We start from the raw sequence: 13,804 nt of genomic DNA, 5'->3' as shown, positions 1-13,804 counted from the left end.
TCACAGTCTGATGTTGTATTTGAAGAGTTTATGATTAGAGCCTTTTTTTATACCAGTTTTGTATAAATCATTTACCAAAAGGGGAATTCACATATTATACTCACTCCATTTAGTATATGTTCCCTCTATGAGACCTCTGTGGTAGCTTTGCATGATTTACAAATCAAAAAACTCCTTATCTATCTCGCACTGTAGTCTGTGAAAACCATCAATTTCAGCCTCTGTCAATTGAAGGTACTGTCTCTTTAAGGTTGCCCTCCCCCTTTCTTCTGATTGGCCAGCTCTCCTGAACCCTTGGAACGTGAACGTGTCCATGTTTATCTGTTCTCTTTGGTAGAAAGACAATACTATATATTAAAATTACTCGGACATACGTTAACCTATTGATTTGAAACTTTGCCCATGTTTATATAATATAAAAACATATGCATGCCTGAAAGTGTGGCACAGCATAATTCCCCCCTTTTTAACCAGAGAGTCAGATAAAGAAGCACAAGCAAAGTTCAATGAAACCGTAACTGTGAAAAGTTTTCAGTAAATAATATTTTAACTTTGGTTTTTATCATTTGGTGTTTATAGGGGGCTCAATCCAGCACATAAGGGCCCAATTCTTTTTCCAAATGTGTTCTTCATTAAATCACTGACAACAGTAAGAGTGTTACTACAATACCAGACTGTATCTGACCTCTCTTCTTTCATGTCCCAGGCTTGCAGAACACCGAGTCGAAACGAGACTGGAGTGGAACTGCTGGCAAAATACTTCAGCCATCTTCCCCTGATGGAGAGCCGATTCTTCTCACCCTCCCGCCCGACGGGCATCTTCTTCACCTGGTACACACTGATAACTAACTACCGTTACTCATTAGCACCAAAGACAATATTTATGAAGGAGACTTCATATATTTTTTTATGAGAAACTATTGCAAGGTGAGATTACAGCACCGATGTGCTTTGCAGACGACTCGCTTAATGCAATTAAGTCAATCATGCAGCAGAGACGGCTCAAAGCCATAACCCCTCACCACTGATGTGATTACGATCTTTTTGACTCTTAGCTTTTACAAAGTAAATGGTGACAGCCTCGTCCTCTTCCCTTCCCTAGGTATGACTCCTTCACAGGAGTGCCTGTATGTCAACAGAACTTGTCTCTGGAGAAGGCCAGCATCCTCTTCAACATGGCCGCCCTTTACTCACAGATTGGCACCCGAAGTGACCGCCAGACGATCGTCGGCTTGGAGGAGGCCATCTCATCATTTCAGAAAGCTGCAGGTGGGAAGAGATAGGAGTCACTAACGGCTTTAAATAGATAATACCTCTTCTAACCAGCAGATAAATTACACTACTTTATACATCTGAAAATGTGTCATACAACCTGGTTTATCTGTGATCCAATACATTTGTTTTCGGTTTTTCAAATGATAAATAATGGGAGTCTTACTAAGTCTGCTATGATAGAAAGGGATCACAAATAGCACGTGTAGATAGAGAGAAAAAGACAAACATGATTATTGAGAATATAAAGTAAAGTCATCACATTTCACTAAGGCTGATGTCATGTAAAGCAGGTAATACGTAAATGAGACTCTCAATATTGAGCAAAGGGGTGTGGTGTTTGCCTTACACACCTATTCTAATCATGTAAAACTAAGAAAAAGCATACTGGTGCAAAAGAAGAACGTGCCAGCCTCCACACTGTGACTTCTGCTTCACCACAGAGAACGATGCAGTGAATGTTTTTTCTCTGGTTTCTTGTCATGTGGCGGAGCTCCAGAGGATCAGCCGTCATATGAACTGGTTTCTCTCCCCTCTGAGGTTTCCGAAAGCTCAGACAGGATTGATTGAATTATGACTTGTCAGTATGAGGAAGATAGCAGCGTAATTACAGTTTTGAACAGGTCTTGGCTTGAGTTCAGTTGCTTTTAAAGGCTATAATTTAGACTTGTACAAAGTCAAATAATGATGCAGTTATGAGGAACATTGTCACCAGTTTAAAGAGCTGGTAATACATTCAGCTGTGAGGAGTGACCTAGTTTCAGAAGGGCTGCTGCAGTGCCTTTGAGCCTGAAACACATAGGAGGTTCAGGGGATGGGAGGAGACAGTCAACAATGGCAGAACCATAGAGGAAGACCAGTCCTCTGTTATTAAGTTGTCTGCAAGACTCTGCTGCCAAGTTTTTAATCTGTAAAATAAGAGGGAGGCGTTCTCAGCTGGAATGCAGATGTCTTGTATCCCCCATCGAACATGAAAATGTAATTTAAAGAGGTTTGTGTTTTGGCTCAGTTTGAAAGAAGCACACAGGCATTGATGTTAAGTTCTACTCCCGTGCTGGATTCTGAAGCGATGGCAAGAGGCCTGAGGAAAGGAAGAAGACTTTTCAAATAGGGAGTACTAGCACCCCTAGGGCTAGTTTGTAGAAATTCAGAGGCTACAGGCAATCCTGCTTTGGGCTGCATTAGATGAAAGTTATACATAATTCCTAAAATAATTATTGCACTATAGGTTCTGTAAAAATGGTAAACCTTTGTCTGTTGAACATCCTTTAATATTTAATCTCCACGTTTTCAATGCAATCGACAAGTGCTGCAGAAATGGGATTCATGGTTTAAATGAAGCAGCACCAAAGCTAACATTTGTGAAAAAGACGTTATCACAAAGGAATAACAGTGCCTTTAAAATATTATCAGTGTCAGGAAGATAATGTTTAGATTTTCGCAGCAGAAATTAGCCAACAGCTGGAAGAAGCCTGTCGACCTCATGGAGTGTTTACTAAGTTAAAGGGTTTTGTTTGTTAATTCTGATACTGATGATCAAATGCTGAATTGTACATTTTATCATTGGCTTATTTTTATGGGACCTTAAAAAATGTAAGTTAAGTTAGAGTGTTGGCAAGCTGAAGAACCAGATCTGTTTAATTTTGTTCTCCAGCCAAAGATTTCAAACATTAACTATAATAACAGCCTATTAGGAATAGTACAATATAGTCTCTGCAATAAGGACTATAGCGTCTATACATGGGCCGTGCGACATAACCACTAGGCTATCAGCGCTCCCTGATGTGAGGTTTCTGTGCTGATTACATGAGAAGGCCTCTTGGTGAAAAATAAACCCCACACTTCACTGTACACAGGGAATTAAAAGTATGCCTACTAATCTGATTGTCAAGGTTATATAGAAGCCTTGTGGAAAGTGTTTCATCACAAAACTTCCAAACCAATCTGAATGATGAATTACTGTAGATTATTATTGTTTCCTTGGAGTCAATTGTTTTTTTTTTACTTTCCCCCTAGGGACCCTGAACCACCTGAAGGAGACATTCACCCACACTCCCAGCTACGACATGAGTCCAGCCATGCTCAGTATGTTGATCCGCATGATGCTCGCTCAGGCTCAGGAGTGTCTCTTTGAGAAAACGGCTCTGCCCGGGATCAGAAACCAGTTCTCCTCCCTCATGAAAATGGCTCAGGAGGCAGCAAAGGTAAACAGCTGCACCCGGCGCACACAGTCCATAGAGGCTCTTTATTTCAACTGACTTCTGTGAGTGATTTGAAACCCACATCATTGCTTGTAATGACCTGTCAGTAACTCTGCCCTACTCTACTTCCTGCAGGTCTCAGAGCTCTACGATCAAGTCCACCACTCCATGATCCAGACGCCAATCAAAGACAATGTGCCGTTTTTCTGGTCCACCATGTCACAAGTGAAAACCAACCACTACCGCTCCATGGCACACTACTTTGTGGCCTCAGCGCTCCTGGACCACCAGTGTAAGAACATTTTTAATAAAATAACAACCAATGAACAAATTCAAGGCAGAACATCAACTCCTTACCAAAAAAAAAAAAATGATCTGACAAACTTAAAGTGCTTAACACTATGTGTCAACATTCATCCTTTCATATTCATACACAAATTAGGTGTCATGAACAAGCATACAAAACATGTTTCTGCTTAAGTGATGCAGACCTGTTGAACTGCTGGACTCTTGAGTTTTGCATTCATTTGCATGTAACATGTCTGTCACAGGCACACTGGTGCTCTTGATGCCAAATGAAAACACACACGTCATTCACAGGCATACTGAATTTTCTTTTAAATACATCCAACTTTTCCTGAGAAATGTTTGGTTAAAAGGTGGAGTTGAATGTCAATTCTATTCTCTCTTGTTATAATCAACCATTGTCTGTTACGGTGTGTAAAACAATTATGGGATGTTTGTTAGACAACTTCGGCTGCATGATTTTAAACAGACTATAAAAACAGATCCTGCTCTCAGAGTTCTGTACGGCACTGGGTTGGCCATGTCCAAAGGCTGGACCCATCTACAGTCAGCCACAGAGCTCTTACATAACGGCTATTTAAAGACACGGACGCACACACACACACACACACACACACACACACACACACACACACACACACACACACACACACACACACACACACACACACACACACACAGCTACTGTACCTTGGTAAAGATCGACTAAGATGGAGTAAGAGGGAGTGGAAAAAAACAGTTTTTTGGAAATGATTGCAGACTTCTTTAGGTTGCTGATGGATTGGAGTTATGTAGCCGTCATACGTCGTCCACATGAGTCAGGGACTTCATCCCCCAGTCCTGCTTTTACCGTCACAGTTCTTAATGGTTTTCAACTGTTATCTACTTTCCAAAAATATTCATTTTTTAAAATGTAAGTATTTTACTAGCTCAAAAGATTTAAATGCTGTGGATTAAAATTATGCAATTTCTATTTGGAGTATTTTCTCCTTCCTTTTTTTCCCATAACACTTAAATGAAAGGGGGATCAAACTGAAAAGCGAATTAAAACAGCAGTTTTTAGTAAGCTTTACTGTGGATTTTCCAGTTTTTTTTTTACCCATGCTATGAAGGCAACAAGTTTCAATAGAGGCACAACGGAGCGATGCGGCTTCAAGTTTGGCAGCTCGTTAACAGATTCCTGTTTGAGGGAGGAGAATTAGAGCAATTAACCACAGAGCTGTAAAGAGAGGACCCAGGCCAGAAACAGGGCAGAATAAAGAGAGCTGTTGTCAACAAATTAACCACAAACATGGCAAATAACGCTCTGAACTGTCCAAAGCACGCTGGTCAAGGGAAGCCAAGTTCTGATGATCTTTTACCTTCCCTTTTGTTACAATCCAACCAATCATGGCATCACTTCATACATTCCAGGAATGACAGCCATTTTTTCATCCAAACCCTGAGAGTGGACATGCTTAATTGTTTTAGTCAAATATTTATTAAGACTCAGTCTTTAGGTTTTTCCATATGTGCAACGATGTAGAGATACAGAAAGATTCTGAATTGAAACACACCATGATGATACTCGGTGCATATCTCACTCACTATACTGGTACCAACCCCAAAATGTCAACGGGAAGCTGGAGTTCTATTTTCTGTTGATATTGATTAACATTGATCTTCTTGCTCTGTGTGTCTTCAGTGGGTCCCAGTGATGATGAGGACCAGCAAGAGAAGACTTTGTCCCAGGTGTATGATCGTCTTCCTGAGGGACGCTCCCCTCTGGACATCCTGAAAAACGAAGAGGAACGTAAACGCATCGGTAAGAGTGAGCGCAAAGGCCGAAAGCAACAGAAGGTCGAACACCAAAATAACACCAGACCCATCTCTAAATTTGCATCTCTGTCACTCTCCTCTCCTTCTTCTCCTGTTCCTCTGTTCTTCCTCTTTGTGCTTGCCTCCTTGATTTTTTTTCCACCTTTCCCTCAGGTAAAGCACACATCCGCCGGGCCATCCTGGGTCATGAGGAGGCCCTGAGGATCTACGGTTTGTGCCATCACCTGAACAAGATGGACATCCTGCAGGAAATTTTAAAAGCCAGCCTCGGGCGCTCGCTCCAAAAGTTTGAGGAAAATGAAAATGAAGAAGAGTTCACTGACTACACGGAGGCCCCGGACATCATCTGTGAGTCTCAAATGATTTAATGTCCTGTTCACCAGAAGAGAAGATAGCATGCAGTAGTTTGGGCTTTTACATATGAAAGTGCTTTACAAATAAAGTCGAGTTGAGATTTGAACAATGAAGTTCATTTGCATTTCCACTAAGCCTCACTGAGGTGATTCATTTGGTGGTTGACATGGAAATGAACAAGTCTCCTTAGTGTCACCACAACAAACAGTCACCACACACAGCGGGGGCCAACATGCTCCTCTTTGAGATTTGTCTCTCTGGGTATAGTTCATTAAAAAGGCATCTGAGTTGTGTACTGCACCTGCTGCAGTCACATGTGATACGTGACATTCATTCCAGGTACAAATGATGTAATGTTTACACTGCTAACTCCCCGCCCAGCTCTCTGCAGTGCAACAGTTGAAGTGCGGTTTGTGACAGTAAACACTGAAGAATGACATCTTTGTTTTTTTTTCTCCTTCCAGCTAAAACAGAGCACAAAGCAGAGATGGAGGTTCCTGCTGCCACAAAGGTGAAAGTCACAGACTTCTTCCAGCGGCTGGTATGTGGGGTTACTAATATTTTTCCACTCACATTGTTCTTTGTCTGTACATGGTGGTTGGTTTATTCATGAAATAGCTCTGGACTTGTGTTTAAGACATCTTTTAACAACAGAGTGTTTGCTATTTTTGAATACAACCAACCAAGGGTGAGTCTCCTGGAAGCTTTGGTACATTTGAGCAGCAGCCGATCCAAACCTCTATTATATTTCCAAAGCCTCCTGGACTTTCATCCAAAACAACAAATGCAAAAACTAACACTAACCATGGGCAGCGGTGTTCTGATCCCGGGTTGGTTATAATGGTGATGGCTGGTGGAGAAGGCATCCTCTTATTTTTTTTATTGTGTTAATCAAACCTTTATGTATCCTGCAAGTCCTCAAAGATTCAAACATTTCCAAGGGAGACCTGATCAAAACAACAGGCCAGTTAAACTTTAAAATAAAAATGAAACAGAGGACTCAGACATAAAGGAGATGAATCTCATTCACATGTAAATTCAAATGCCACAATTTAGTTTTGCCTGCTGCAAAAAAAGATTTGATATGGTCGTATCACTCTGTGGACTGTATGATAAGTTAAGTGGCATGGCACTTATATAGCATGGCCTTGAAAAGTAAAATATAAAAAAGGTTGTCGACATAAACGGACAGCCTAACAAATTCATAAATGTTTACAGTGTGTGGTAGCTAGAGATCCATTTAGGGTGATGTGCTACAAAAAATCTAAAAGGATGTGTGTGCATGCATAAAGACAACAACAACCAAAGGCTGAAGACTTTAGAAAGTCGCCTTCTCAAGATATTTTTCCAGCCTTAAAATGTTATAACTGAAATTGGAACGGTCCACATCCTCTGAGACCAAATCTCACAAGCAAACAGTTGACAAGAGGTGTTAGGCGTCTCTGTGACTTTGATAATAATAATAATAATAATACTTATTTGTATAAGACTTTTCTATGCATGTAACAAAGTGCTTTCCAACAGACAATAAAAGCAAAGGAAATATAAAAGCAACAGCAGTAAAACAAACAGACTATAAAAGCAGACTAATAGAATAAAAGATTACAAAATAGACAGAATAAAAGCTTTTCTATGAAAGAATGTCTTCTATAGAAAAGTAAAATAAAGGTGTGACTTTGTGTGTCTGATCTCCTCTGGCAGGCTGTTCCAAAGTCTGGGGGCTCTGACAGCAAAAGCCCTGCCCCCTCTAGTTTTCAGCCTGGACTTTGGAACAGCCAGCAGATCACTGCCAGAGGATCTCAGCCTGCGTCCTGGTTCCTCCGTTCAAGGGGTTAAAAGCTCAGAAAAGAAGGAAGGGGGCAGCCCATGTTGTGTCTTTAAAAGTAATGAAAATAATCTTAAAATCAGTTCTAAAATCATCAGGCAGCCAGTGAAGGGATGCTAAAATTAGAGCGATATGGGCACATCAGTTTGTTCTTGTTAAGAGCCGCTGCAATTTGGATTAAAATCCCACCTAGCTATATTTGACTGTTTCAGTGAAAAGACACAAACCCTGCTTCATCCCTTTATACATTCACTAAGGAGATGACTGTCAGGATGTTTTGGTAGAGAGTCGCACATAAAGACAGGATCATTTCAAAAACTTAAGTTTAAAAGCCCAGGCTACTAACTGGAGTATTATTGTTGTTGTAAGATTTGAAGATACATTTAAGGGGTACCATGTTGTACTAAGTATTAATTTAAGTTATTTTAGTCATAAAAACATGTGTGCATTAACACAATATTTTTTTAGATAATTTACTATATTTGTGAGTATTTCACAAATGAGTACATTCTTGACTTCACTTTTAGCTTCAGTGATTCAAGATGATTAAAACAGATTTTAACTTTCTTAATTCCACTCAATCAATCAGTCTGTTAAAAGCGCAGCTTTGATATTTACATTTATGATAATCACTGTTACTTAAACCTTACTGTTAGTCATTACTCTGATATTTATTTCTCTGTACTTGAACTTCTTTTACTGTGCTTCTGCATCTGCTGCTTATTAATTGACACTGGGATGAATAAAGTATAGTAATAATCAAACATTTGAGTAACTGTAAGTCAAAGTGATATTTGTGTCATGACTGTCCAGATATTTAGATACTATATATCAACAATCATTGTTAGCGTGTTGACAGTGTTTTCCTATATGAATCACTTTGTTTACTTCACACGTGCTAAGTGCCTTTCATAAAGATGTGTGACTGGCCTTAAAGTCTAAAAGACAAGAAACATTTACTTGGTAACTCAGAGGAACAAGTTAAAGAGAGATTGATGATTTGAATTTGCTCTCGGGCCTCACGACTGTCTTAGAGCCCTTATATATTTAGACTTTGTTTACAAGAAGTCACAAGGCTTTTTGTTTCTAATTTAAAATGTGAAACTTTGAATGTACCAGAGAATGTTGCCCTCTTGACTGATGAAATCCAGCAGCCACATTGACCCCGCCATCCTTACAATGCTTCCTCTCAGGGTCCTCTGTCAGTCTTCTCAGCCAAGCAGCGGTGGACGGCCCCGCGGACAATAAGACTCCGCCCAGAGGACAGAGACCTGGGCTTCACCCTGAAAGGAGAATCACCTGTCCAGGTGGTTTCGTTGGACCCCCTCTGCCCAGCTGCTGTGAGTTAAAGCATATCACTCCAAATTATCTTCACCTTTCATTCGAGTTTGGTTTGAAAATAGATCTAAAGAAACTTGAAAGGATCCTGAAATACGTAGTTCATGACAGCAAACATCATCATTTAGACTAATAATAAAAATAGCTTTTTTTGCACTACGATAAAAGTTAACTCATTTTATTAACTCATGCTCCACCTGATTCATCTGCAATTTCATATGAATGGCAAGCCAGTTTGTCCATTATTATGAGGCTCTTAAAAAATGTACAAACTATGTTTTTTTTTAGCAATGAAACATACTTAATGGACCATTCTCTGTGCTTTTTTTGGTCTCTCCAAAGTTCATAGTTTTCTCTGTAGTCTATCACTGCCAAAGGATTTCCATGCAGAGAGAACTAACACAGGACAAACAGAGAACTGAAATTAGAGGCATGCCTGCTCTCTGATTATAACATTTCAAAGTGCAAATTAAAGTAATTCTCAGAAAGCCTTTGCAGGATTCAGTCACAAAGAATGTCTGGAACCCCCCCCCCCCCCCCCCCCTCTGCAGCCACTCTGGCTACTAATTTAATTAAGAATCAGAGAGTATTTAGTCCATGCAATCCTTTTAAGTCTGACAGCTCATTAAGTGGTGCTGACAAAGAGCAGACTCTTATTAGGCTCTGCAGGCTATGGAGAGAAAAAGATTAGTGGAATTACACAAGTCAAACTGGGCCAAACTCTTTATAACTTTGAATTCTGAGTCCAACAGGACTCATTCTCCATTGTTGTCGACCTCTGGTCAACTTATCAGACAGAAATAGCTGAGCTCATGTAGATCAGACAGACTTCCCATAGCTATGAAAATTGTGCTTTGGCACACACACACACACACACACATTTGACAATGTTCGTGTTTGGGATCAACCTCAGTGTTTTCTCTGCTGATCCTGGCTCTCTCCAGGATGTAGAAGGAAAGTAGGTGAACCTGACCCGGCCTCCGTTTAAACAAATGTACAGCTGTAAATATTTGCCCAGTCTGCTGCAGTATGAGGACATCTCATCCCAGTGCCCTCCTTGTTAACCCTTGTTCCTTCTTCTGTCATTTTTTTTTCTCAGGCTGACAGTCTGAAAGAGGGCGACTACATCGTCGCTGTGGGTGACACAGACTGTAAATGGATGGGTGTGGGTGAGGTGATGCGTCTGCTGAAGGACGTGAACGAGGAAGGGATTGACATGCAGGTTGTCAGCATTATGGAAAACAACGCCCAAATGGTACACCATGCTCTCTTTACTTCCTTATTGACAAACAGTGATAGCTCAAATAGTCTTGGAGTCTAGAAATTTGACCTTTTAAGTAATCTGATACAGATTTCTTCACTGAATTCAGGTTTTTCCTGCTTTTTCTTCTTTCAACCATCATGTCCATGATAACTAACTATGACTAAATATAAGGGCATAGATCATATAAAGTTAAGGACATGTAAACAGGTTGACTGAAGAGTCAAGGACAGGTCATATTTTTATTTTATTTTAATTTAATTTATAGTACATAATTAATCCTTGTGGGAAATTCTGGTTTATCTGGAATCTGACTTCGGTCCTTTGCTGCATGACATCCAAAACTCTCTCTCCTCCCAGTATTTCCTGTCTCTCTTCAGTAGTCCTATCCAATAAAGGCAAAAATGCCTCCTGCCCCTAAAAAGGTTTTTTTTACAAAAATGTCTTTATTAAGTCTTTACTTTTTGACCTCAACACCTGTCCAAACACCTTTTTAAATAAACACTTTCTGCCTCTTTCCACTAACTGTCACTGTCCGTCTCTCTGCAGCCTACCAAGAGTGCCACTTTCTGTGGGAATCTGCCTAAGACCTACTCCATGATCTGCCTGGCCCATGATGACGACGAGAAGAAGTCTCGCAAAGTATCGAAGAAGTTGTCCTTCATCAGCTGGGGTCTGAAGAACAAGCTGAAGAGCGCCAGCACCCTGAGCCTCCCCACAGCCGATAACTCCGGAGCTCTTCCCTGGAACAAACCCTGCCCTACCTTCCCCAGCTCCAGCTCCTACAACAATGACAGCGCCCTCTACTGAGCTTGCTGCAGACTGAACACTGTCTACGCAGATCAAGCCTTGTATGGCTGTGTACTGTACTGTGCTGTTCCCATACTGGACCTGTTCTTGCGATGGTACAGCACCGGTGCCCAACAGTAGTGTATAGCTGTTAAGTCCCCAGTGTAATGATAACACTGCAAACAGCGACCTCAGAAAGTGGCAGTGCCAAATACTGTTTATATGCAGGTGCCTTTGTTGGTAGATGGGCGCCTTCACAGCACAGTTCAGTGAACGAGATTGTACACCAAAAAATAACCATAACAAAAATGTACCATTCCAGTATGCCTTCAACAATAGACTGTATAAAAGAAGTAGACGTGACTCACCCATTGGTTTAGAATCCACCTTCGAGGCCGCAAATTTCACATTGTGACTATCACTGTCCGACTGTCACTTGTTATTTTTCAGACTAGAGATGACCATGTTCTGACAACAGGTTTTGTCAAGTCTTAATCCTTGGTGACAGGTCTCTGTGGTAGCTACTTGTCAATCACAGCAAGCAACATCCAGAAGCAAACCCTACTTTAATGTAAATTATACTCTAGATTAGTCAATAATTTCCAAATTGATGTCGTGCTGTTTTAAAATGAGATTTGAAACTAGTGATTTGCACTTCAACTGCATAGGAAAATGTAAATTCAGGTAAATCATTTTGCACTTCATTTAGCAACTAAAGGAGTCTTCCCCTGCTGGCCATTATAAAAAAAGAAGATGCAGGTTTAAGTCATTTCAGCATTGGCTTCACTTTTCAAATCCAAGAGGCTATCTCCACTTCTTCTATACAGTCTATGTGCACAGCACAGTACAGCTGCACTGTTGGAAAAACACACCAGTTATCATTCAAGTTTGTAAATACTCAGCACAGACAAGTCAAGCTGTCTTCTTAGTGCGTTTCCTTTAAGAAATGCTCCAGACAAATTGAGGGACAAAAACAAAGTTGAACAAACACACCCAGCGACGGGGGTATTACTCAACAGCAAGGGGGTAATTTAGCTGTGGCTTAAGCAGTCCCTTGTTAGATCCATTGTGTACTGATGTAAATGTGCACTGTGCAGTTCTGTTATCTGTGTCTGTTTCATACTTTTAATGTAAAGGATTCTGTCATGATCTATGGATACTGATCAGATTTCAAGGTTGCTGTACATGTTTTTTTCTAAACAGACATGTAGATGATATGAACCTTGTTGCAGTATGTTGTGATTGAGGGATCTCCAACTGGGTTGTATAGTTGTTTGTCTGGGGAGTGTTTAAATAAGCTGCTAAAAAATCATACATATACCATAGTTATGTATAAATGTCACTTTCTATTTGTGAGACAGCCTTTTAGGATTATGATTGTGTTGAATGTCATGGCTGGGAAACAGTGGAAATGGAAACATTGGTATTTTCGGTTTGCTTGTTGCACCAGTTGTGCCTCTCAGACCAAAATGCCTCCATGTCCTTGATATGCGCGGTTGTATCATCTACAATCCTGACTCATGTTACTCTGTTCTGTCCCTCTTTCCCTCTGTCACAGTTTGTGCATTTGTAAGAAGAACATGCTGTGTCGCTCTGTTAATGTGAATCTAAATGTAGTTAAAGGTTGTTTCGTCTCCAGAAGGGAAGAATGTGGACAGACCAGCGATAGCCGGTCACCCAACAGTGACTTTGATCAAAGTCCACAGTCAGGTTTTGTCTGCATCATAGTCAAATCCCACATTTAACTGACACTTTTCCGTGTTGGACTATCTCTTTATCTACAAAGTAGATTCCTATACACATTTGATAATCAAATTATTTATGATATTAAAAAAAATACACACAAAAAATATAAATATGTACTTGTAAAATTGTAGGATTCTTTTTTTTGTGAATGGTCAAGTTGTGAATATTTGCACGTTGGATTTCTTGGTTGGTTTCTTGGAGGAATGTATTTTACTAGCCTTGCTTAATCCTTTGGTGAATTTATAATCTGGTACATGTTGTCTTTGTAAAGATATTTTGAGATGTAATAACTGAGAAGATGTAACATTCTTTATTGTCTCTGTTTACCTATGATAGTGTCTTAAGTGCCATTTATGCTAAATCATGAAGGAAAATATCACGTGCGTAATTAATATTATTAAGTGCTAACTAAGTGTGCTAACTAAGTGTGCTAACAGTGGCGTGTGTACAAACACAGATTAAGCTGAAACAGATCTTTCTAAGCATTTTACAGTGCTTAGTGATCCTGAATGCCTTGATGTATATGCAGAGGGTTATGGTACCTTTTCTTCAATAGGTTTTAAGTTTCCTTTGCTTGTTTCTGTGTACTTTTTGCTACATAGCAACTGTGGTATGAATGCATTGTGTCTTGTGCATAAAAGCAAGTATCAATAAAAGAAGGGGTCAAAACACTATTCCTATATTTGTGCTTCTGTGTTGCTCCAAAATTTAAACAAGCAAGTTGGGAATGACTGGATTAAAGTTTTACCACAGCATCCAGTGAGTCAGCAATTATTAAGTCAGTACTCATGTTTTTTTTTTTTAAAACTGAGTCTGCCCTTGGATCTCATGACACCCTAATCCGCCATCATGAAAGCAGAGGAGAAATATCATGTGATTGAGTTTAATCCATCA

General features: G+C 40.1%; 1 protein-coding gene across 2 annotated transcripts in view; it reads left to right on the top strand.

Annotated features, from left to right (window-relative positions):
• rhpn2 (rhophilin, Rho GTPase binding protein 2) overlaps positions 1 to 13,584 on the top strand; it is a 33,453-nt gene extending 19,869 nt beyond the window's left edge. The window contains exons 6-15 of one of the 2 annotated variants that reach the window (XM_065953169.1): positions 707 to 831; positions 1,103 to 1,269; positions 3,289 to 3,476; positions 3,609 to 3,765; positions 5,464 to 5,583; positions 5,751 to 5,945; positions 6,416 to 6,462; positions 8,970 to 9,116; positions 10,214 to 10,369; positions 10,925 to 13,584. In XM_065953169.1, the coding sequence (XP_065809241.1) occupies positions 707 to 831; positions 1,103 to 1,269; positions 3,289 to 3,476; positions 3,609 to 3,765; positions 5,464 to 5,583; positions 5,751 to 5,945; positions 6,416 to 6,462; positions 8,970 to 9,116; positions 10,214 to 10,369; positions 10,925 to 11,185 (1,563 nt within the window). In that variant the 3' untranslated portion in view covers positions 11,186 to 13,584. Of the gene's footprint in view, positions 1 to 706; positions 832 to 1,102; positions 1,270 to 3,288; positions 3,477 to 3,608; positions 3,766 to 5,463; positions 5,584 to 5,750; positions 5,946 to 6,415; positions 6,493 to 8,969; positions 9,117 to 10,213; positions 10,370 to 10,924 lie in introns of both variants that reach the window. The other variant, XM_020654243.3, reaches the window with a different exon arrangement.
• The last annotated feature ends 220 nt before the right edge of the window (positions 13,585 to 13,804 follow it).

This window comes from Labrus bergylta, chromosome 3, assembly GCF_963930695.1.
Source record: "Labrus bergylta chromosome 3, fLabBer1.1, whole genome shotgun sequence".
NCBI lineage: Eukaryota > Metazoa > Chordata > Actinopteri > Labriformes > Labridae > Labrus > Labrus bergylta.
This window is presented reverse-complemented; position numbering and strand designations above follow the sequence as displayed.